Consider the following 21,461-nt stretch of genomic DNA (forward strand, 5'->3'; position numbering starts at 1 on the left):
CCCTCCCCTTCCTCCCTTGTCTCAGGTTATGAGAGGTCAATTTCCTGGAGTTGATGCTTGCCAGAAAAGCTGACCTCAGCAATAACCAGACATTTTAATTTTAATCAACACAAAAGTGTTGAACTGAACACCTCACGGCTCTACATAAAGAAGGTAAGATGTGCAGAACCAGGACACCAGAACAGGCTGCTCTTTGGAACACGGGGTCACCCAGGCTCCACCTGTTTGGGGCCCACATACCCCAAAAAACACCCACATGCCCTGAAAAACAGGGCAAAAGGGAAAGATGGACATTGAAACGCAAAAGCCTGCTTGCCGCCTTCTAGTGTGCCACCTTGTGGTTAATAAGACTATTCCTTTCTCCATCTGTTTCTCCGTTCATACTTCAGGCGGGAGGACTGTGTAAATAGAGAATTCCAGTATCTTGGATTGCCATCTTCCTGCTTTAAACAAATAAAACAAACTGAAATTCCTTACATGGTTTCTCATCCACTAGATTCAGTAACAAATGGATTTGTTGTCTTTTACTTAACAGTGCCTAACTACATTTGTTAAACTCTAGCCCTCGCAGCCACACTACCAGATGGTTATCTGCATCCTGGTATAGATCAGGAAACTGAGGCTCAAGGAAGTGAAATGTTCTCAAGGCCACACATCTATTAAGAGGCATTCAGGATTTTAACCCTTGTACTACATACATTACCTTCATAGGATGCTTTGCTACTGATTTTTTTCGCTGTAAACTTCTGGTATGCCTAGGCTAAGTCTAAGAACGACACGCCATAAGCAATTGTTTGCTTCAAGTTCTCAAGACGCTAATCAAGACCCTGATGTGACCGATAAAGACCAATAAAGACACATCTGCCTGTAGGGCAGCAATCTGGAATCGCTGCTGGGGCTCACAATCTCGGTTTTCAAACTGGGAGTTTATCAGCTCCCTACAGCTTCGTTCCCCATTGCTCCGCCCCTGAGTTTGACAGGGTAAATGAGTGGCCCGCCCGGAAGACTAGGAGGTTGTGCTCTACCTCACAAAGAGAAATTGGTTCCCAAAGAACATAGACCAGTCAGTCCCAGGCGAGGGTCACAGAGCTTGTCCTATGGATAACAGCAGGGTCCGAACACACAGAGAAAAGCAAGCAGGCCCAGATTGAACTGGTCCTCCGACTCTGTCCTTGGCTCCGCCTCCACCACGCCCACACTCCCGCACACCCACACCCACACCCACACCATCACACCCGCCTCATTTCACACCACGTTTCCACAGACACCCTCTATCTTCACAAGGTCCTTCTCTGACCCGGCCGGCACGGATTGTAGCTCCCGTCAGGCTCTATGTCTTGCTCGCCCTTACCTTCCCCACTCTGCCCCTACCCGTCTGCCCGGCTAGTTTCGATCCCCTCCCTCTGATTCCAGAGCCGGTCTTCGCCCCGCCTGCCGTCGGGTTCCAGACCTTGCCCCGCCCCTCCTCTGGCTCTAGACTCCGCCTTTGCCCCGCCCTCAGGCTCCTGGGCCCTCCCTCTCTCCTCCATCCTCAGATTCCAGCCTTCACTCAGATTGCAGGCCCCGCCCTCTCCCGCCTTTCCTCAGATTGCAGACCCCGCCCTCTCCCGCCCGTCCTCTGATTGCAGACCCCGCCCTTCGCCAAGCCGGCAGTGACGTGACCCGCCCTACAGCCGCGGGATTCAAACTCCCGGAAGCGGTGTCCTGGTTGATAAGTGGTCTGCGGCGGCGACGCGAGCGCTGTGTTTGTCTCAGGTAGTGAGTGGTCCCGGCCTCGGCCGGGGAGGGAGGGGAGGACAGCCGGGGCTCGTTAGCCCCTGGGCAGGACTAGACCTCCCGGGAGGAGCGCTGGTGAGCAGATCACGCCGCAGGACTCCGTCTCCCCTGGCTGGAATCGCTGGAACACATGCTGGCTCCCTGAGAGACCCCGCGCTGCGTTCCTGTCGACCGCCGGCCCGCAGGCCATCCTTTCGGCTCCTTTGAACTTGGCGGTATTATCACTTTCTTAACAGAGAGGTTACCGCGAGGCCAGTGACCTGAGCCAGGTCTCTCAGGTCTCCAGTGCGGTCAGCCTTTGCTTAGCAAGCGCTTCTCTTTGCAGTTTTTTATTTTCCTGCCTCTTTCCTGACCCCTCGTAGATTTGGGAGATTTACTGAACGGAAATGCTTCTTTAGACTCCTGACCAGAATGACTTAGGTCCCTTCAGTCGAGTCAGAGATTTCCAAGCAGCTGCCTTTAAGCTCTTGTATGCCCCCCCCCCCAAAAAAAAATCAAAACACAGTTCTTTTGAACAGTTGTTGATTGAAAAAGAAAATGTTGTGAGCAGATAGTACTGACTGCTAGCTTGTGTATGTATGGTGAGTTCTGTGTCCCATATTAAATTTAAGAGAGCACATCCTGAAGGAGATTCCACTAGGACTGGGTAGGGACGTTCCCGAGTAGAAGAACTTTAAAAAAAAAAAAAAAAGAACTTTATGATCGATTGGAATAGAAAATACTGGGAAAGGAAAGACTAGGTGAGAGCAGGATTGAGATGAGGAGGAGTGTGTGCTGGGTCAGCCTAGACAAGAGTCAAGAACACTAAGTTTTTAGGAATCCTCTCCAAAAGTTAGGATGCAAATGTCCTGAGGGTATTTTCAAACTGTTAAGTCCTCCTTCTGACGTCAGCAGAAGCCCAGGGAGAAACGTTTGTGGTAGCAGGTTCCTAAAACACGTTAACTGTGCATTTGCCTCGGCAGATTGTACTAGCAATTTTACTTGGTATTTGTCAAGATAGTGGGCAAAACCAGGTTGAATGCATTAATACAGATTTCGTTCAAGTTTGTTTATGCAGTTCTATTATTTTTAGGCTGATTTTATACAGGACAACCTCACACTCACCGCCCTAAGTAGATTTTCTTGTAGTGGTAGCTTTTATGACTATTAGTATTAATTACAGTTTAAGAATATGTGAATCTCCTTTTCTTTTGTTGTATTGCTGTTGCCTGCTACACTGTTCTGAAAGCTTCCTAGCATCCGAGACTCTATGTTGTTTCTTCTTCTTTCTGTTGCTTTAGCCAGCTTATATCCAGTCCCGATTAGGTTACCTGGTAAAAAGGCTTTGTAGTAATAGTCTGTGATTTGTTTAAACAGTTTTGTGCAGCTAGGCTGCCTTCAGTCTATGCAAATGAGGCTGGCCGTGAACTCCTGCCCATCCTGCCTCTACTTCCTGAGTGCTAGGATTATTAGCCTGTATCACCATAGCTTTGTAGTAACAGTTGAATGAAGGAAGGTCTTATCTTCCTTTCAATTCCATGATCACCTTGCCTTCATTTTTATCTCAGGACATATGAGAAAAATGGTTTTATTAAATCTCTTAATGGAGAGCTATTTTTTACATTATTTATATATACAGTGTATTTTACTACACATCTGCCTGCCTAGAGTTTGTATTCTACATTTGCTTCTAAACTCTCATCTAGTACTATTAGCAGATGTGAAACTTGGCCTAACTTCATTTGCCCATTCATTTCTTTCACCCCCCCCCAATCTCTGAGAATTACACCTCTTTTTCTATAAATGTCTTGTGTTGGATTTTCTCACTTCTTCCTGCCATACGCTCTAAAACGAATAAGATAGAGTTCTGTAGCCTCCCCCAGCCTTGAAGCAGGCTGATTCAGACTTTGCTGCCACTGAATATGAGGTCACCTGGGGTGTAGCCTTCGACTTAGATGGCTATATTATGTCAACTACAGATGCTCTTCTCTGAGACTCTGCTACCTGCTGAGAGAACCTTGAGACATCCCGGAGACACATCCTATCCTGCATGTCGCCTACTTGTCTTGGCTTCATCATTCTTTTCTCAAAGTCTAAGTCTCTTTCAGCCCCACCCTGCCTTCCAGAAATACCCGGTTCATGTAGGCCTCGGGCGACTTACATCAGAGTTCAACTACACATACCTTCTAAAGCAGAGAGCACACGTTGAGTTCATGACTATAAACTCAGAATTAGAGTTTTTATTCTTGAGTATGATATCACCTTGAAAGTGGAAGGCCTGGGGACCCTTCCACTGATTGTAAACCAAAACTTTCTGTTAATTTACAGGTGCCTGTAAACCTATAACCTGGGAGGCTGAAGCAGGAGGCCTGTGAGTTCGGTGCCACCCAAGTTACGTAGTGAGTTCCAGACTCTCCTGGGCTGCCTTGAGAGATCTGTTCGCAAATATCAGCAAAAACAAGTATGCAAATTATATTTCTAGAAGGTAGATATTTCCCTTGTATCTACCACCTAAGAGTTTTAGATTCATAATAACACCCTAAAAAGCTTACTCAATTTTCTTTCCGGACCCCACTGATTTGGATAAATCACTTCTATTTAGAGCAGAGTACATTATAAGGCCTCTGCCAAGCCTGAGATATGAAAATTTAAACTCAGACTTCAAAAGCAGTTGAATTTTTAAAAATCATTTTTTGTATTTTCACAGATCATTGCAACGATGTCTTCAAGAAGTCCCAAAGATTTAATTAAAAGCAAATGGGGATCAAGGCCTAGTAGCTCCAAGTCAGACACTGCATTAGAGAAATTTAAGGGAGAAATTGCAGCCTTTAAAACATCCCTGGATGAAATCACCTCTGGGAAAGGAAAAATGGCCGAAAAAGGCAGAAGCAGACTCTTGGAGGTAAATGGTCCTTGAATCCTTTAAGGTGAATACACTCTAGAAAGCGGTGTGTGTGGCTTTCTGATGCTACAGTCTTCTTCTTCCCGTTGCCCGCGCTTGACCTGATCTCTTTAGGTCTAGAAAGCCGATCTTGAATTTGGAATCTTAAATTCCTGCTTTGATTTTTCTGACCTTTAGACATACTTTAGTTCTTGCTAAATCTCTCTTTTAAAATGCAATTGAGTATGTGTTTTGGGGTTACCAGGCATTAAGTTGTTTCAGAAATAAAGACATGATTAATAGTTTTGTATCTTATATAATATAATGTGCTATGATCTGGTTTTTTTCCCCTCACTTTTAAAAGATTTATTTTTTGTGTATGAGTGTTTTGCCAACATGTATGTGTGCACATCATATGCATGCCTGGCACCTGCAGAGGTCAGGAGAAGGCATAGGGTCCCCTGGAACTGGAGTTTGGGTGATTATTAGCTACCATGTGGGTGCTGGGAATTAAATACGATTCCTTTGCGAAAGCAACAAGTGCTCTTAACTACTGAACCAACAGTCCACTCCCAGACCCTCACATTTTTTGTTGTTTTTGTTTTGTTTTGCTCTTTCAGGTAGGGTCTCATGTAATACAGGTTGGTCTTGAACTTGAACTGAGGATGAGCCTAAATTTCTGATTCCCCTTGCACCCACTTTTAAGTTCTATGATTATGTGTTGTAACATTTATTTCAACATTTCAAATATTGAAAACAAACCAATAAGCTTGGCATTCATCATGTAATTTTTTTGATAATTTATCTTTTAAAAAATATTTATTTACTTATTTTTATTTCATGTGTATTGGTGTTTTGCCTGCATGTATGCCCATGTGAGGGTGTTGGTGTTTTGCCTGCATATATGCACATGTGAGGGTGTTGAGTCTCCTGGAACTACCATTACAGTTATGAGCTGCTGTGTGTGTGCTGAGAATTGAATTTATATCCTCTGGAAGAACAGCTTGTGCTCTTAACCACTGAGCCATTCTCTCTAGCTCATTTATCTTAGTTATATTAATATTATTGATACAAATTTGTTATATAATATCAGTCTTTTGTATTGTTACAACACAGTGCTATCTATGAGTAATTTGAGTAGGGAGAAAGAGAAATATTTAGCTGCTAAGTCCAAAAGCAAAGTATGTCTGGTAAGGATCTTCAAGCTGTGTTATCACATAAGAGAAGGCCAGGCAAGCATATGAGGTATATGGAGGACCAGGCCTGAATTCATTTTAACTGATAAGTGACCCCTGACAACCACATGAGTCTACTCAAGAGCTCTGTGCCCTCATGACCCCATCACCTCTAACACTGTTGCATTGAAGGATCATATTCAAACCATAGCATGCTGTGTTTAAGATTGTAAAACATACTAGCTTACTGCATGTATTGTCATTTTCATTGGCTCTATAACTTGGAAACGCTCTGTTTCCATGATTTGGGGGATGCCAGAAAGATACTGTGCCATTCTCTACCTACTTCCCTCCCCTTTAATATTTACTCAGCTGTTAACATGATTTGGTTTTTGTTTTTTGCTAGTTCACCAGATATATAAAAACAAAAACAAAACAATCAAACTTATGCACTTAAAATCGCCAAATTGTTTATCCACTTCAAAGTGTTAGTGTTAGGGTTCCTTCTAACTGTTCAGAATCCATCTTATCGTTCCTGTTGGCTGCCCTGTTAGCCTTTCCTTACTGACAGTTGTTTTTATCATCTTTCTCTTGGTTCTTTCCTGTTTCTCCACAGCTATGTGACAAGCATTGGTTTAGCCTCCTACCGCCATTGATCCAGATGTTTTTTCCTTTCTCTCTCTCTTTCTCTCTGTCTGTCTGTCTGTCTGTCTATTTGGTGTGTATACATGTTAACTAGAACACAGATGGCGTTGATGAAAGGGCTTGTGTGTCTGTGAGCTGTCTAAGCAGGGGACTGAGCTTCAGCTTGTATTTTCAGTCCTGATCTCGTAAAATCCAAGTTGATATGTAATAAATACTTCTTAAACACTTGTTGCAATATACTGTTTAGCTGGATGTTTGACCTGGCTTAGTTCTAAGATTCTTCTTAGTTCCTATCTAGAAAATCCAAGTTCTTGAAGCCGAGAGAGAAAAGAATGTTTATTACCTCCTGGAGAAGGACAAAGAAATACAGAGACTCAAAGACCACCTAAGGTCAAGATATAGCTCTTCTTCATTGTTCGAGCAGCTGGAAGAGAAAACAAAGGAATGTGAGAAGAAGCAGCAGTTGCTGGAGTCCCTATCCAAAGAGACAGATGTCCTGAAAAACCAGCTGTCCGCCACGACGAAAAGACTTTCTGAACTTGAAAGCAAAGCCAGTACACTCCACCTGTCACAGGTGCTAAGCTTTCTTTAAACTGAGATCTTTGCCCGTCTGGTACAACTTATAATTCCTGTGAGGAGTGAGTTTTCTACGGTTTGTGAAATGATGCAACACCTTAGTTAGTGCACCTGCAGATCACTTACCTTCTTATTGTTTGGTTTTGTTTTTAGTTGAGTCCCTCTTCCATAAGTAAAAATAGTTCATTTGGTTCCCTGCACTCCCCACACAGTGTTCCTCCCAGATGAATAGTCAGAAGACAGTCTGTGCTGTAGCTACAATAATCGAGATTTTGCTGAGATTTTATTTCAATAGTTTGCACTACATAAACGTTATGTTGACGTTTTTGATTCGTTTTCATATTTGAGATAAACAGTTATCCCAATGTGTTTTTTTCTAACTGCACATACATTTTTTTCTTTCCCTCTTGTCTGAGAGGAACAATGTCTCAGGAAGTACAAGGATCTGTGTAAAAATCGTCTGGGTTTAAATCTTGATTCTGCCACTTGATAGCATGTAACTCTGAGCAGACAAACCCCTTGCTTCTCTGGCTGGAGTTTGTCAGTCTTCCTTTTATAAGCCTTGCCTTCATATCAGTAAAGCTGGGCCAAGAGCACTGATGATTAATTATGATAATGATGGCAAGCTGCCTTGCAGAAAGCTTGGAATATACTAAGTGCTTAGTTAATGATCAAACCTCCGGTTCTTTTGACATCTGAATATTACTAACAATTAGTAATAGTACCCATAGAAAAATAAGTTCAGTTGTGATTTCTCAGTGGTGTGATGCGGTATGGGTTACTTTTCCTGTGGCTGTGTTAAAATACTCTGATGAGAGCAGTTTAAGGGAGGAAGGGTTTGTTCTGGTTTCTAGTCCTTGGGGATCATTCCATCTTGGCTGGGAAGGAGGCCTGGCAGCAAGAACAAGATGGTCACATTGCTCTGGCACTCAGCAACCAAAGGGAGAACAAGTGAAGCCCTGCCTATAAAGCTTCAAGGCCTGACCCCAGTGACCCCCTTCCTCCAGCAAGACTCCATCCCTACAGGTTCTGTAGACTTCCCAAACAACCCTAGTATCCACACAAGCCTTTCCTTACAGATACACCAAGATCACCCAACCCTGAAAAGTAGGCTTTTCAGTTTGCTGGCTAGCCTGTGATGATAGCCACCTGGTTTTCTCTATGTGAGAATGAAGAAAGGAAAGCCATTATGGAATTATTTTTTGAATTCTGTGAAAACTATACAAATAGTGTTACTATTTAGTATTGTTATAGTCTCCCAAATCTGAAACTTTTCAAATGTTTACAAGTAGAAAAATTCACACCTGACCTCACATAGCTATCACAGCAAGAAACTGAACACATTAAACAATTTGTGGACAGGCTATGTGTATATGTGAAACAAATGGCCAAGTGGTGGTATTGCATGCCTTTAATCCCAGTACTTGTGAGGCAGAGGCAGGCAGATCTCTGAGTTTGAAGCCAGCCTGGTCTACAGAGCAAGTTCTAGGGAAACTAGGGCTATATAGAGAAACCCTGTCTTGGAAAAAAAAATGAATTTCATATTTAGAGTTGAGTCTCATCCCAAATATATCTCATTATGTATCTAAATATTTCAAACTCCAAAAAAGTACAGTATGAAACATTTTGGTTCTGGTAAGTTTGGGAATCCTCAGCCTATGCTGATATAAAATGTAACTCTAGAAAACACTTTATGTCTTTGATAGTTTGGTTCGTTTATTTGAAATAGCCTAGTTTGACTTTTTTTGATGAAAACTCAGTGGGCTATTTGTAGGGGTTGAAGGTTCTGGATATTGGGGGGTCTAGGAAATCACAGTAAAATTAGATCTGAAGTCTCGGGGGGCGGGGGTCCTAGATTGCTTAGGACAGTGGTTTTCTACCTTTCAAATGCTGGGACTCTTTAATACAGTCCTCAGGATGTGGTGACCCCAACCATAAAATTATTTCATTGCTACTTCATAACTCTAATGTTGCTACTGGTATGAATCATAATGAAAGTATTTTTGGAAATAGAGGATAACCAAGGGTGGTGCGACCCACAGGTTGAGAACTACTGGTATAGGAGACTATCCAGGGAATTTAGTTCTGGTGGTAGTCCCCTGATAATTCTCACCTGGCTTGGTGGTTCACCAGTAGTAGAGGTGTGGTTTCATTGTCTTGAGAAATGTTTTGTATTTTTATGGAAATATAATGAAATTTGTATTGTTAAGTTGATGATGTCAGCTACTATTGGCTTATTTACAGAGCATGCCTGCAAACTGCTTCAACTCCTCAATGAATAGTATTCATGAAAAGGAGATGCAGCTGAAAGATGTAAGTTGTTTTGTTGTTGTTGGTGGTGGTGGTGGTGGTTAAACAATGGATAAAGAAGACAAACTCGTATGTTCTTTAAATTTTATAGAATTGGAAGCATTAATGTTATGACTTTAAAAAAAAAAAAAAAAAAAAACAAGTCTAATGAAGAGTCAGGAGAACTGAGTGTTTGAGACCATGGTGTAGAAACTCTGTAGATTGCAACGCCCTGGAACTAAGCTTCCAGCTGCCTTAGCAGCATTCTTTTCCACCTCAGTCTAACTCGCCCAAATTGTTGCTGTTATGGTGCAATTTAATTTATGCTTTTCTTTTTGTTTATCTATTTGATATGTATTTATTGAGTGAAAAACAGAAATAAAAAGGAAAGGAAGGGACATGCCTGCTCCTAGGTATGGTGGAGGAGAAAGTTTATTATAGGTAAAAGGGAAAGCCAGAAGCAGGGGGACATCTGGGAGTCCAGAGTGGTCTTGACCCTGAGCCACGTGAGGACAGATGGGGAGAGAGGGTAGCCAGGTACAGCATCCAGGAGGCCAAAGGTATTAAATGAATGAATGAATGAATGAATGAATAAATAAATAAATAAATAAATAAGGTGGGTAACCTATAATGTCTGGATTATATTGGGAAGAACCTCTTGGGGAAGGGCAGCCCAGCCCTGGATTTAAGTGTTCAGGGTAGGGGTGGGGTTCGTCAGCCTTATTCTGTAACCTGTTTGGACTCTGGGGGAACCTGGAAGCCTGATCAGCTTTGATATGTTAAGTAGGCACCTGAGCTGTTTGTCTGGGATTTGAAACCTAACTTTCCTTATCTTCCAGTCTTTCTCCAAGAGTTGGGAAGGAAATGTGGTCTATGTATGCGCAGTAGTTCTCCAGAATTAGACATGAGGTTACTTTAGATGGACCGGAAAGCTTTGCTTTATTATTTCTAACTTTTATAAGTGGATAAGTAAGTTTTGTTGGAAATTGAATAAAATGAGGTCACAGGACTGTCTGCATCTTTTCAAGTTTTAGATGAAAATATATGAAGTATAAAGTTGTTGATATAATTATTAGATCACCAGGTAGCTGTTTATATTACAGAAACATGGTGTGTTTACCTTGATGCCTGATAAGTCTACCCTTAAGATTTCTGTTTTATTTAATCTAGCAAGTGTCTTTTGAAGTCTATTTGATTTTCAAAAGAAGAATTTAAATATCTTGAGTATCTATACAGGATGGTTTGGTACTTTTATCAAAGTATTTACCTGGAGGTAATTGAAATAAACATAATTTTAAAATATGTTACATATTTAAATATGCTAGACATAAGTTACAAAATAGAGTATTTCGGTATCATCTTTTACAGAGAATTTTGTCCATCTGTGTATACTGGTACCTACCAATTAGATGCCTGTATTTAGGTCATTTACCTTACATGCCTTCCATTTTCTCCTCCTTTGCTTCAGTCTTGCTGGATTTCCAACCATTCCTTAAAAGGAAAACCCTGGTTTCCTGGGTGGGCCCCTCTGTTTACATAAGAAAAACTCTAGTGCAGTAAAATCTAAACCAATTCACCTGCAAGCTAAATCTAACCTGAGCCTAGACTTTTTGAGTCCAGAGGATTTTCTTGAAATGTAGATTTTGGATTTAGTAGGTCTGGGGTGGGGCTTCGATTGTGCATTTCCTGAATGCTGTTGCTGCTGATACAAGGGCACCCTTGGATTATTCCTACCTTGAAGAGCTTCTAGCTACTCAGCTCTTCTGGGTTCTTGAAGATCTCCTCATCTGTTTGAGGAGGAGGAAGAAGAGAATTACCCTTGGGAGACTTGGAGAGCAAGAAAGAGCCATTCATTCACTCCTCAGTGGACGCTGCGTGTTTGCCTTGTGAGAGCCTGGAAACTGGTTCCATCTCGGTTCCCAGGTTACGGCCTCAGGAGGCTGGTCCAGAAGAACTAGTATTTGTTCCATGTAAAATAAGCTCTAGGAATGCATGGATGTGTTTCCTACAGTATTCAGTCACCATTTAGGTCTGTCAGACATTTTGAAATAATTACCTGGTAATAATTCTTAGGTTTCTTAGGCATCTAAAAGAGACATAAAGGCAGAAAGAGAAGTGCATCTGTCCTTAGGAAGGAGTGTTTATTGGTGGACAGGGTTGTGTATGTTGTATGTGGGATGATCTCACCCATGTGGATGGGTGCATCTTCTACTCCTGTCACTTTAGATTCAAAGAGGCCCTGGGGCCAGTTAAAGGTTCCTAGAGCTTTTGGCTATAGGCAAGTTGAAAATTCCAAAAGTTCTCAGCCAGTCTTAGCTAGTGGAGAGCTCTTGGAATCTTTTACTGATATGGAAATAGCCAAGGGATCCTGTGAACCCCAGACCTAATCGGGCGCCTCTAATGGATTACCTTGTCCCAGCATTTTGCTCTGCTGCATGGTGTTTGGAGAGGGCATGGACACACCCCTGTGGATGGTTTTGCCATATAGCCCACAGCATGCAGGCAGACGAGATTCCCATGGAAAAGGTGGCTCAGCCTTTCTTAGCGGGAGAAAGTGGCTATCGTACCTATGTTACATTCCTTCCCGCATCCTTCCCTTCTGGAGTTGTCCTGCTTGGCTGCAAAGGAAGCTGGGAAGTATAGTCTTTCTGAAGGAAACTCTGGATAATGCCATAAATGTTCCCAGATATCAGTCTTATCATTTCTGTGCAAACTATACTGACCATAACCAGCGGAAGGTTGGCAGACCAAGACATGGTCTTAATGTTACAAAATTGGATTTTTAAACAGCTTAGAGGAGATAAGTAACCTTAATTTTTTTTTTAATTTAGAAGATACAAATAGAAAAGTTCTAAGAATGAGAATGATACAGGTATCTCTTTTTATATTCTTTACCTAAATTTAACCATTCATGACAGTTTTAAGCCCATTTTTGTACTATTCTTATACCTTTCACCTACACAAATATACAAAGTATTTTTTCCTAAGCCATTCAAGAGGGAGCTGCATATATCTGTAATTATTTAACCCTGCCTACATATGCATTTACTATACCTTAAGCAGGAACTTAGTAAATTTAACATGAACACAATACTTTTCGTTAACCTACCATCCCTAATCCAGTTTTACCAATGAACTCACATTTTTTAATTATTCTACTACAGCTCACATTTTTACCTATTTTAAAAATATTGTCCACAGAGTACTTAGCACATCCATGGCCAAACGTAGAGGAACACCACCCTTCCACAGTACTTCATTTTTTTTTTAACTTTAGGGTTTTCATTGTAATTTAGATGGGCATGTCGAGTGCATGCCTCCTGTGTATATAGATGAACAGAAAGCCAGAAGGAATAGCTGATGTGACGATGTCTCCATAAATTTAAGCCCAATATCAATGTTTATTGAGAGCATCCTAGTCTGACCATTGATGGTTTTAGAGAAGAAAGGGTAGATGCATATGAATTGGAGAGAAGAGCAATGTTGGCTTAGCTCAGCATTGTGACATAGACTTGTAATATTAGCTGCTTGAGAGGCTGAGGCAGGAGGATCATAAGTTCAAGGCCTGCTTAGGCTACAGTTCTGTGTTTGTGACCAGCAAGGCAGAGGTAGAGGCTAGAAGAGCTTACTTTGTTCAGCATTATTGACATTGTGTGGCTCTTAAATCTTTTCTTTAAAAAGATTTTTCTCTCCCAACTTTTGTTACTTACAAATCATATAACTAAAGTCTAATGAGTCTATTCAGTGTTGCTCCTGTGAATATGTTTTTAGTGTTGACCACTTGGCATTAGATAACCAGGCTGGGAAAGTCTGGTTTCTTCTCCCCAGCCTCCAACAGCCATTATGTGGCTGTAAACTTAAATATATTTTTAGTTCATGCACTTCAGTAAAGTATCAACAGATGCATTTGAAAAACATTGATGACCATCTGATGTAGACTTAAATTATTTGCATTGCCACTTCTTTTTTTTTTTAAGATGTATGTATGTATGTATGTATGTATGTATGTATGTATTTATTTATTTATTACATGTAAGTACACTGTAGCTGTCATCAGACACTGCAGAAGAGGGAGTCAGATCTCATTACGGGTGGTTGTGAGCCACTACGTGGTTGCTGGGATTTGAACTTCGGACCTTTGGAAGAGCAGTCGGGTGCTCTTACCCACTGAGCCATCTCACCAGTCCGCATTGCCACTTCTTAAAGATAGGCAGATATAAAGTTTGATAGAAAATTAGATAGCTTTAATATTTAATAGTGTAATCTGTAGGTAATTAGATATACACATGTGCTCTTTGGGTCACACAGTGTTCTTCTGTTTTGTTTTGTTTGTTTGTTTGTTTGAGATAGAGTTTCTCTGTATAACAGCCCTGGCTGTCTTGGAACTTGCTCTGAAGAGCAGGCTGGCCTCGAACTCACAAAGATCCTCTTGCCTCTGTTTCCCAAGTGCTGGGATTAAAGGCTTGCCTCACTAGGCCCAGTGACAACAGTGGGTTTTAGAACTGAATTTGAACATGAACTAGAAGTCCTCATGAGGACTCAATCCAGAGGAGCTTGGCCAGTGTGAAGGAATGTTAGGCTAAGGCATACATCATCACATATGTGTTTCTTGGAACCCTTCACCCAAAACATTTAACATGCACATGATATCAGGTTCGGACGTGCATAACTATTTTTCACAAGTAATTGTTAAAACTTATTTCCTGGCCTCTCAGGATCATAGAACAAGAGGGGACAACTGTGTCCTATTAGCCTGACAAGTAGGTTGGGCAGGATTTGTAATCTCATTGCATATTCGTGTTGTGTTCCTATTTCTAGGCCTTCTTCCCTCCCCATTAACAGCAGCTTAGTAGTCTTTTCATTTATTTATTTTTATTTTTGAGACAGTGTCTCAGTATATAGCCTTGGCCGGTCTTAAACTCAGAGATCCTTCTGCCTCTGTCTCCCCACTACTAAGATTAAAAGTGGGTGCCACCACACCGAGCTATGTAGTTCTTTAGAGACAAAGTCCCACCACATAGCCCACGTGGGTCTTTAACTCATGGTCTTAGCTGATTGCCGCAGACCCTCTGGGCCCCTTTGTCTGCGTGGAACGGGTCTCTAGTCTCGGGTGGACAAAGTGTAGGATGAGTGACAAACAGACGCGCACAGGAGAGTTCGTGTGGAATCTGAGTGTAATTTTTCAAATCGAACATCAGACTTTTTATGCAGAAGACAATAAGGAAGTTGGGTGACATACCCGCAAGGTACAAATGAGGCAACCGGATGCTTAATGACTCTTACACAGAACAGAGGAATGAAAACGCAAAGACTGGCAGGAACTGGGCAATAAAATAACTGAGACAAAGTCAGCTCTATCTAAGGTCAGCTATAGTCTTAGAAGCCAGGTGTGAGGACTTTTCACTCCTAGGGCAAGGGCTTTCACACCCAAGTCATGGTTCTAACTAGGGAGTTCCGTTCTAGCTAACCATCTCATGAATAATGCAATACTCTAAAACCACAGCTGGATCTACTTCCTAAACCATTGTAAATTCCTGTATATGGGAGTGACTTGGCTTTTGATAGTGTAGCACCAGAGGCTATTCTGAATGTCACTGAATAGGCAACACTCTTACTGAATTCCAAGCCCATGGTCTTGCTCAAGGACATTCTAGGACTGTTGGAACACTGGCGGAAGGCTTTAGCTATGTCAGAATTCAATCTTAAAAGGCACTTATGATAGGAAAATATTGAAAGAGAGCACGTGGATCCATACACTAGACTAACCGTCTCATGGAAATGGAACTCGGGAATGAAAAGTTAATGTATGGGTAGAGAACACTAGACTCCAGGAGGAGAGCTTCCTTGAAACTCTTTTGCCTCATGAGTGACTTTTAAGCCTTTAGGCTTGTCCAGCTGACTCGACCAGAGAGCGTAGCCGCTGATGTAGAGCTGGGGCTATAGGTTCCAGCCTAACCCTTCTGTAGGTTTTCACTTGAAAATTCCTTATTTTCAGTAACAAAATGGCCTACCTTCCCTAGCAAAATTGGGTGAAAGAAAGCAAGGAGGAGAGGCATGTGTCTGTCTTCTAGGAATGGCTGGTCTGCCTGACAGACTCCTTTTGTATTGATTTGGTTAAGTTTCTAAGAGTCAACCAGTAAAGGATGGTGAGTGTTAGTACCAGAGCTCTTTCTAGAAGTAAGATTTTGAACAGCTTATTTCTGTGCCTGTCCCAGGGGCATTCTAGCTAACAGACAAAATTAGTTCTCTGGAAACTGACTGTCATGTATTCTAAAGGGATGTATGTAGCATGCAGTGACTGCCTGTAAGTGACTTATAAGCCATAAGATTTTCTATGTATTAGAAAAGACAATGTTATGGAGACACACACCCCCTTACATATTCTTAGTTCTGGGCTTTTTACTATGCTGTTCATTTTTCATTCACTATAAGGCTCTGGAGAAAAACCAGCAATGGCTTGTGTATGATCAGCAGCGAGAGGCCTACGTTAAAGGGCTTTTAGCAAAGATCTTCGAGCTGGAAAAGAGAACAGAGACAGCCGCTGCTTCCCTCACACAGCAGATGAAGAAGATTGAATCAGAAGGTACTGAGCTATACAAGTGGTCTTTTGGGATAAGCCTGACATTTCCCAACAGGAGTGATTCATCAAATTTAGACCTTTTTTTAATATATATACATATGTGTCAGAAAGTAAAATCACATCATGTCTTTTAAGCTTCAAGTAAGAAATAGTCTGTTTCCTTTCCCCTTGTTTTGAGATTAAAAGAGGACACAAGCCACATAGGTGAGACGGAATTATGAATACCTTTCCCCTTTCTCAAAGTGCTCATTCCCTCCAGAGCTGACCTGGGTACCAGTTTCCTTTTGCGGGGGGGGGGGGGGGGGGGGGGGGAGTGGATGACGGATTGAGATGAAGTCTTGCTAGATCATAGTCCAGGCTAGCCTGGTACTTACCACGTAGCCCAAGCTAACTTCCAATTTTTTTGTTACAGGTTATCTTCAAGTGGAGAAGCAAAAATATGATCATCTCTTGGAAAATGCCAAAAAAGATCTCGAAGTTGAGCGACAAGCCGTGACTCAGTTGCGTTTAGAACTCGATGAATTTCGAAGGAAATACGAAGAAGCTCGAAAAGAAGTTGAAGACTTAAATCAGCTGTTGAGCTCTCAGCGAAAGGCAGACATCCAGCACCTGGAGGAGGACAAGCAGAAGACGGAGAGGATCCAAAAGCTGAGGGAAGAGAGCAGTATCTTCAAGGGAAAGCTGGAAGAGGAGAGGAAGAGGTCGGAGGAGCTCTTATCCCAGGTTAGCCAGCCTGAGGTCTCCGAACTTCAGAAATCAACCAAGGCTAGGGAAGCCCGGAGCACGGGCGAACCTGCAAGGGGCAGAAGCAGTCTCTACTATGGAGGCAGACCGTGCTTTAGTATCTAAATAGATGGATAAGCTCAGGAAGATAAAGCAGGATGGTGTGAAAAGAGAGAACGGGCGCATGGCGGCCTCGCAGAAGGGATGGTATTAGACAGAGGATTGATGGTGGGAATCTGCAGTGAGGCTGGGGATTCCCCATCAGTGGAGGAGATCACACTTCTAAGGCTTGAGGGAAGAGTAGAGCATGTGGGAAGCCAGAGGAAAGCAGTAAGGGAATCCAGTCACTCCCAGGCTGCACTGGGAGTGCGCTGGTGTTGTGCTCCAACGAATGACATAGCACCTTCATGATTTGAGACAGCATGGTTTGGGCGTGTTAGAATTGAATACTACTGTGACAGAAAGTCATTAATGTAACTTTTGCTTGGCAACATGGAGGACTAGAAAGAACAGTGAAGTCCGTACCTACCTTTTCTGACACACAGCATTCACTATCAAATGCAAGATATCCTCTACTTGCCTCCTAAGACGACTGAGGAGTAAAGTGAAAGCACTTTGAAAACTAAGTAGATGCCAATGGCGGTTATGGCTACTAGAATAGAATGTTTAACATCCCTCGGAAGTTGAGAGCTGAGGAACAGTCAGTAATCCTAACATTTGCTTCCTCCCTCTTCAGTCTGCTTACTTTGACTGATAGGTGTGAGTACCAATATTTAGGAAATTAGGAAAGGTTAACTAGATACAAGTAAAAATGTCCCTGTCACTAGTGTAAGAGATGAGGCACATCCTTCTGTTATCCTGCTCTGAAATGATGGCTAACACCAAAGCCTCCAGGAACAGGGGCATGGTCACACAGAGCTGTACCCATCACTATGTGGCTGCTCAGGGGACTCAGGCAGGATGCTGCTGCTAATCTTGCTTAAATAGAAAGCCTCAGATAATGAGCTGGGATGAGTGTCACGCTTAGCAGGTGTTGTCCTTGTTACTGGGATGAGTGATGTGGGTTCTTTGTCTGGGGAGGAGCAGGTGAGATAATGCAGGCTGTCATTGTATCCTCCAGGTCCGAATTCTCTACGATTCTCTGTTAAAGCACCAAGAGGAGCAGGCCAGGGTAGCTCTACTGGAACAGCAGGTATTTACTGTGGATGCTCCAAAGGCCATTCAGCTGGTAAAAACCAGAACTCCCTCTGGTATTTATACTGTTCTATGGACAACTACTTGAAAGTTGTAAACCAACTCTACACCATTCATGTATCTGTACCTGTCCTTAGGCCAAACCGAGTCTTAGAGGTGTGGTGGCTGTTGTCCTGACAGGTTGCTCTTCAGTGGCTGTAGTTCCTACTTCTAGCCTAACAGGATCTTTTTCTAGGCCAGCTCGTAAGTTCAAGCAGAGCAGACACCATCTATTCTCACAATGTAGACAGAAATTCTTAATATATTTCAAACCAGGGAATAGCCATCTTTCCCCTCTTTTCCACACCCACCAAAAATGCCAAGAACGTGAAGGAATAACCCCAACCAGCAACTTCTTAAGCTGCCTTCTGCTCATCCATACCTTAGGCCTTGGCTTTGCTGGTTCATAAAGCAGTGTTTGAGCCATAAACGTCACTTACTAACAATCTCACTGTGCTCACATGAGCTCTTGATAAGAAGGCCCGGCAAGTGTTCTTGTGCTGACAAAGATGGTAAACATATAGTGAAGAGAACTGGGCACCATCTGCCAGCTCTAACTGTCTCGTCCTAACATATTCCAGATGCAGGCATGTACTCTAGACTTTGAAAATGAAAAACTCGACCGCCAGAATATGCAGCATCAACTCTATGTGATTCTTAAGGAACTCCGAAAAGCAAAAAGTCAAATAACACAGTTGGAATCCTTGGTAAGCTTTGAATGGCTACTGTAAACCTTATTCTTCATGCATGGATTTGGATTTATGGCAGGCTCATCTCCCTGGGCCTCTCATAGTGTCCCATGCTAGAGCAAATTGTGGCTCCTAACCATTGCCCAGCCTCCGTGCTGGCACTGAAATGGGTCACACTGTGAGAAGGAAAAAAAGAAAAAAGGAAAAACTTATTCTTCATTCTTTTTTTGCTACCTTCCCATTTGTGTCAGCTCAGTTTCCAAACCAGTTACATAGCTTAACCTAACCTTACAGCATCAATTCAGAACTCGGAAGGAGTGGTGCCGCGGCCCTCTTACTCATAGGTACTTTACTGATGTCTGGGACCATCCCTACCCAGGTTGGGTGCCACCATTCTAGTAGTTGTTTGCAGAGAGGTGAGAAGGTAGAAAAGAGGACAGCATGACATTCTTTTTTTTGTATTTCTAATGAATCTATGTGCATCTATGTCCCCACATGCCCCGTTAGTGCACATTCATGTCTTGTCTTAGAACTACAGAATATTTGAAAGTAGAGAAATATTATAAATATAACTCCTAGTTCCTAAGGGAGAGGAAAATATTAACTACTAAGTAACTGAAAATGTTTATATTAATAAAATAACTATCTTCATAATGTATATTTTTAAGGTTTCCTAACTATTTTAAATTCTTTTTTTAAAAAGCAAAGTCTCAAAGCTGTATAATGTCCTGCTCATCTGTGTGTGTGACTTGTCTGAGCTACTGAAAGTCTTGGCTGCTCTCAGTTTCGCATAGGGTTTTGTTGCTGCTCTGTTTTGATTTATGCTTGTGCTGCCCAGGGTTGGTCTGGGGTCTTTGTACATCTTTATTCCTTAGCTTACTTCTGTTTTACAAAGCTGGCAAACAGATTCACATTCCTGAAAATGTCATGATAAATCCCATTATTTTGTGCAGTGAATTTAAGAAAAGGGAAAGGAGTGGTGTCTTCCCTCTACAGTCAACTCTGTGCCTCTTAGCAAAGCCTACATACATGAGCACTAATTCATTACGTCCCTGAGTAATGAATTAGTCACACCATCCAAGTGATTCATGACTACCACATATGTTACCCTTAAAATATTGATGAACAGCTGAGCAGTGGTGGCACATGCTTTTAATCCCAGCCCTTGGGAGGCAGAGATAGGCAGATCTCTGAGTTGGAGGCCAGCCTGGTCTACAAAGTGTATTCAAGATAGCCAGGGCTCCACAGAGAAACTCTTGTTTTAAAAAACAAAACAACGATAACAACAAAAATATTGATGAGCAGAAATCCAACACAAACTGTCTGTAGGGCTGAAGCACGCACGCAGAGGATGTGGGAGCAGTTCACACTGCTGAGTGCTCAGGCTTATGTTCAAATGGTGTTCATTTGCCGTTTGTTTTGCAGAAGCAGCTACATGGGTTTACCATCACAGAGCAGCCATTCCCACTCCAGAGAGAACCTGAAAGCAGAGTGAAAGCTACCTCACCCAAAAGTCCCAGTGCTGCACTCAATGACAGCCTAGTGGAATGTCCCAAGTGCAGCGTACAGTACCCAGCCACCGAGCATCGAGACCTGCTTGTCCATGTCGAATACTGCATGAAGTAGCAGAACCATTCTTGCCTTTGTGCTGAAAAAGTCCACACTGTATTCTATGTTTCTTTATAGGCACTTTAAACCACAGATGACATCTTTTATACAAGAAACTCCATCTGCCCTTGGCACTCTGGCATATGAGGGCATCCTTGTATTTTTCTGGCCACTTTGCATTTCCTTGGTAGCCATTCCTCCCTGAGTTGGTTCGTCATCAGGCTGCAGTGACAGATTGTGGTGAGCAGTGGCTATCCAAACTTGTAGCACTTCACGCTGTTGTAATGACTAGCATTTCACACGGTTCTTCTACTTGATAAACAGAGCTATTTGGGTTTTTGGTTATGGCTTAAAGCTACTGAGCAGTAAGCAAACATTTTATGCTTTGGGGGTTTTAAGAGAATCAGAAGGTAATTAACCATGGATCTTACTGTTTTGTTTTTTTTAAATAAGTGCTTTGTATACTGACACTTCCATTTGATACCTCTTGCTATTGTAGAACGGTTACTAGCAAAGTTGGGAAGTTTTGTAATGTTGAGTGCTGTTAACTGTTCTAAGCACAAAGCAGGTTTTGTTTGAAGAATGCCTTTAAGTGGCTGTATATTTTTACTCCTATTACCTGGCCATAACTTTGACTTAAATTTCATTAGTACAGGTCAGTTTCCTAAAATGCCAAAATGAACAAAACTTTAGCAAAACTATCTTGCCTCATTTGATTTGCAGGGATTTTATTATATCATTTTGTTTTGTTTTGTTTTTTAGCACTCTTAAAGATGGTTGGGCAGTGTAATTATCAGATGTTTGTTTTCTAAATAGATATTTTTATATATGCTTTATGTAAACCAAAATGTGTTTTATTCCTTCAGATTTTCTAACATGCTTACACTTGGGCTACTATTTAGCAATATGAAGGAGGAAATAATAAAATTATTTAATAAGTTTTACTGTGTCTAGTATGTGTGTGTATACATATATAGTCTTAAGAGCTCTAGTCACAGAGTGGTGTTGGGAGTCTAGGTTGACACACATCATAAGGTGACAGGAACTGAGGAGAGAGGAGGTAAAGGAGTGGAGGCTTTTTGGTATCTCTGCTGAATAGATAGCAACTCTTGATCAATAAATATTTTTCTGAGTTGTTTGTTACAAAGGCAAAGCAACAAGCCTGTGCAGGTATATGTAATTTTGGCTTTTGTAATTTGGGAGCATAAAAAAATACAGTTCTGTTATTGTAAATAAAATTTTGCCTTTGGAGTTAATAATCCCAGACTCCTAATATCTTCAACCACAGTTGAACAAAAGATACAGAA

The 21,461-nt window shown here is 41.9% G+C and overlaps 1 protein-coding gene and 1 non-coding gene across 15 annotated transcripts; both read left to right on the plus strand.

The window, feature by feature from the left end:
* The first annotated feature begins 1,643 nt into the window (after nt 1-1,643).
* Cep55 (centrosomal protein 55) lies at nt 1,644-21,099 on the plus strand. Of its 14 annotated transcripts, none has more exons than XM_006527399.3 (10): nt 1,644-1,755; nt 4,084-4,216; nt 4,463-4,657; nt 6,755-7,030; nt 9,277-9,345; nt 15,754-15,904; nt 16,314-16,624; nt 17,745-17,816; nt 18,439-18,564; nt 19,972-21,098. In XM_006527399.3, exons 3-10 carry the CDS (start codon nt 4,475-4,477, stop codon nt 20,170-20,172), a joined length of 1,389 nt encoding a protein of 462 aa, XP_006527462.1. In that variant the 5' UTR covers nt 1,644-1,755; nt 4,084-4,216; nt 4,463-4,474; the 3' UTR covers nt 20,173-21,098. The 14 variants fall into 14 exon arrangements, with proteins under 14 accessions (XP_006527462.1, XP_030106975.1, XP_006527459.1 ...); XM_030251115.1 differs by having other exon boundaries at nt 1,655-1,755; nt 4,084-4,240; nt 6,744-7,030; XM_006527396.2 differs by having other exon boundaries at nt 1,655-1,755; nt 4,084-4,240.
* Gm23300 lies at nt 18,603-18,727 on the plus strand. Its single transcript, XR_003952987.1, has one exon. It is a non-coding gene; the product is annotated as a small nucleolar RNA SNORA42/SNORA80 family (small nucleolar RNA).
* Nucleotides 21,100-21,461: the final 362 nt, after the last annotated feature.

Source organism: Mus musculus, chromosome 19, assembly GCF_000001635.26.
Source record: "Mus musculus strain C57BL/6J chromosome 19, GRCm38.p6 C57BL/6J".
In the NCBI taxonomy this organism is placed as follows: Eukaryota; Metazoa; Chordata; class Mammalia; order Rodentia; family Muridae; genus Mus; species Mus musculus.

Excerpts from the sequence above, each read along its gene's own strand:
- Cep55 (XM_006527399.3), top strand. The coding sequence starts at position 4,475 with ATGTCTTCAAGAAGTCCCAAAGATTTAATTAAAAGCAAATGGGGATCA. Across the intron at positions 7,031-9,276 it reads GTACACTCCACCTGTCACAG|AGCATGCCTGCAAACTGCTT; the intron begins GTGCTAAGCTTT and ends GCTTATTTACAG. Across the intron at positions 15,905-16,313 it reads GAAGAAGATTGAATCAGAAG|GTTATCTTCAAGTGGAGAAG; the intron begins GTACTGAGCTAT and ends TTTTTGTTACAG.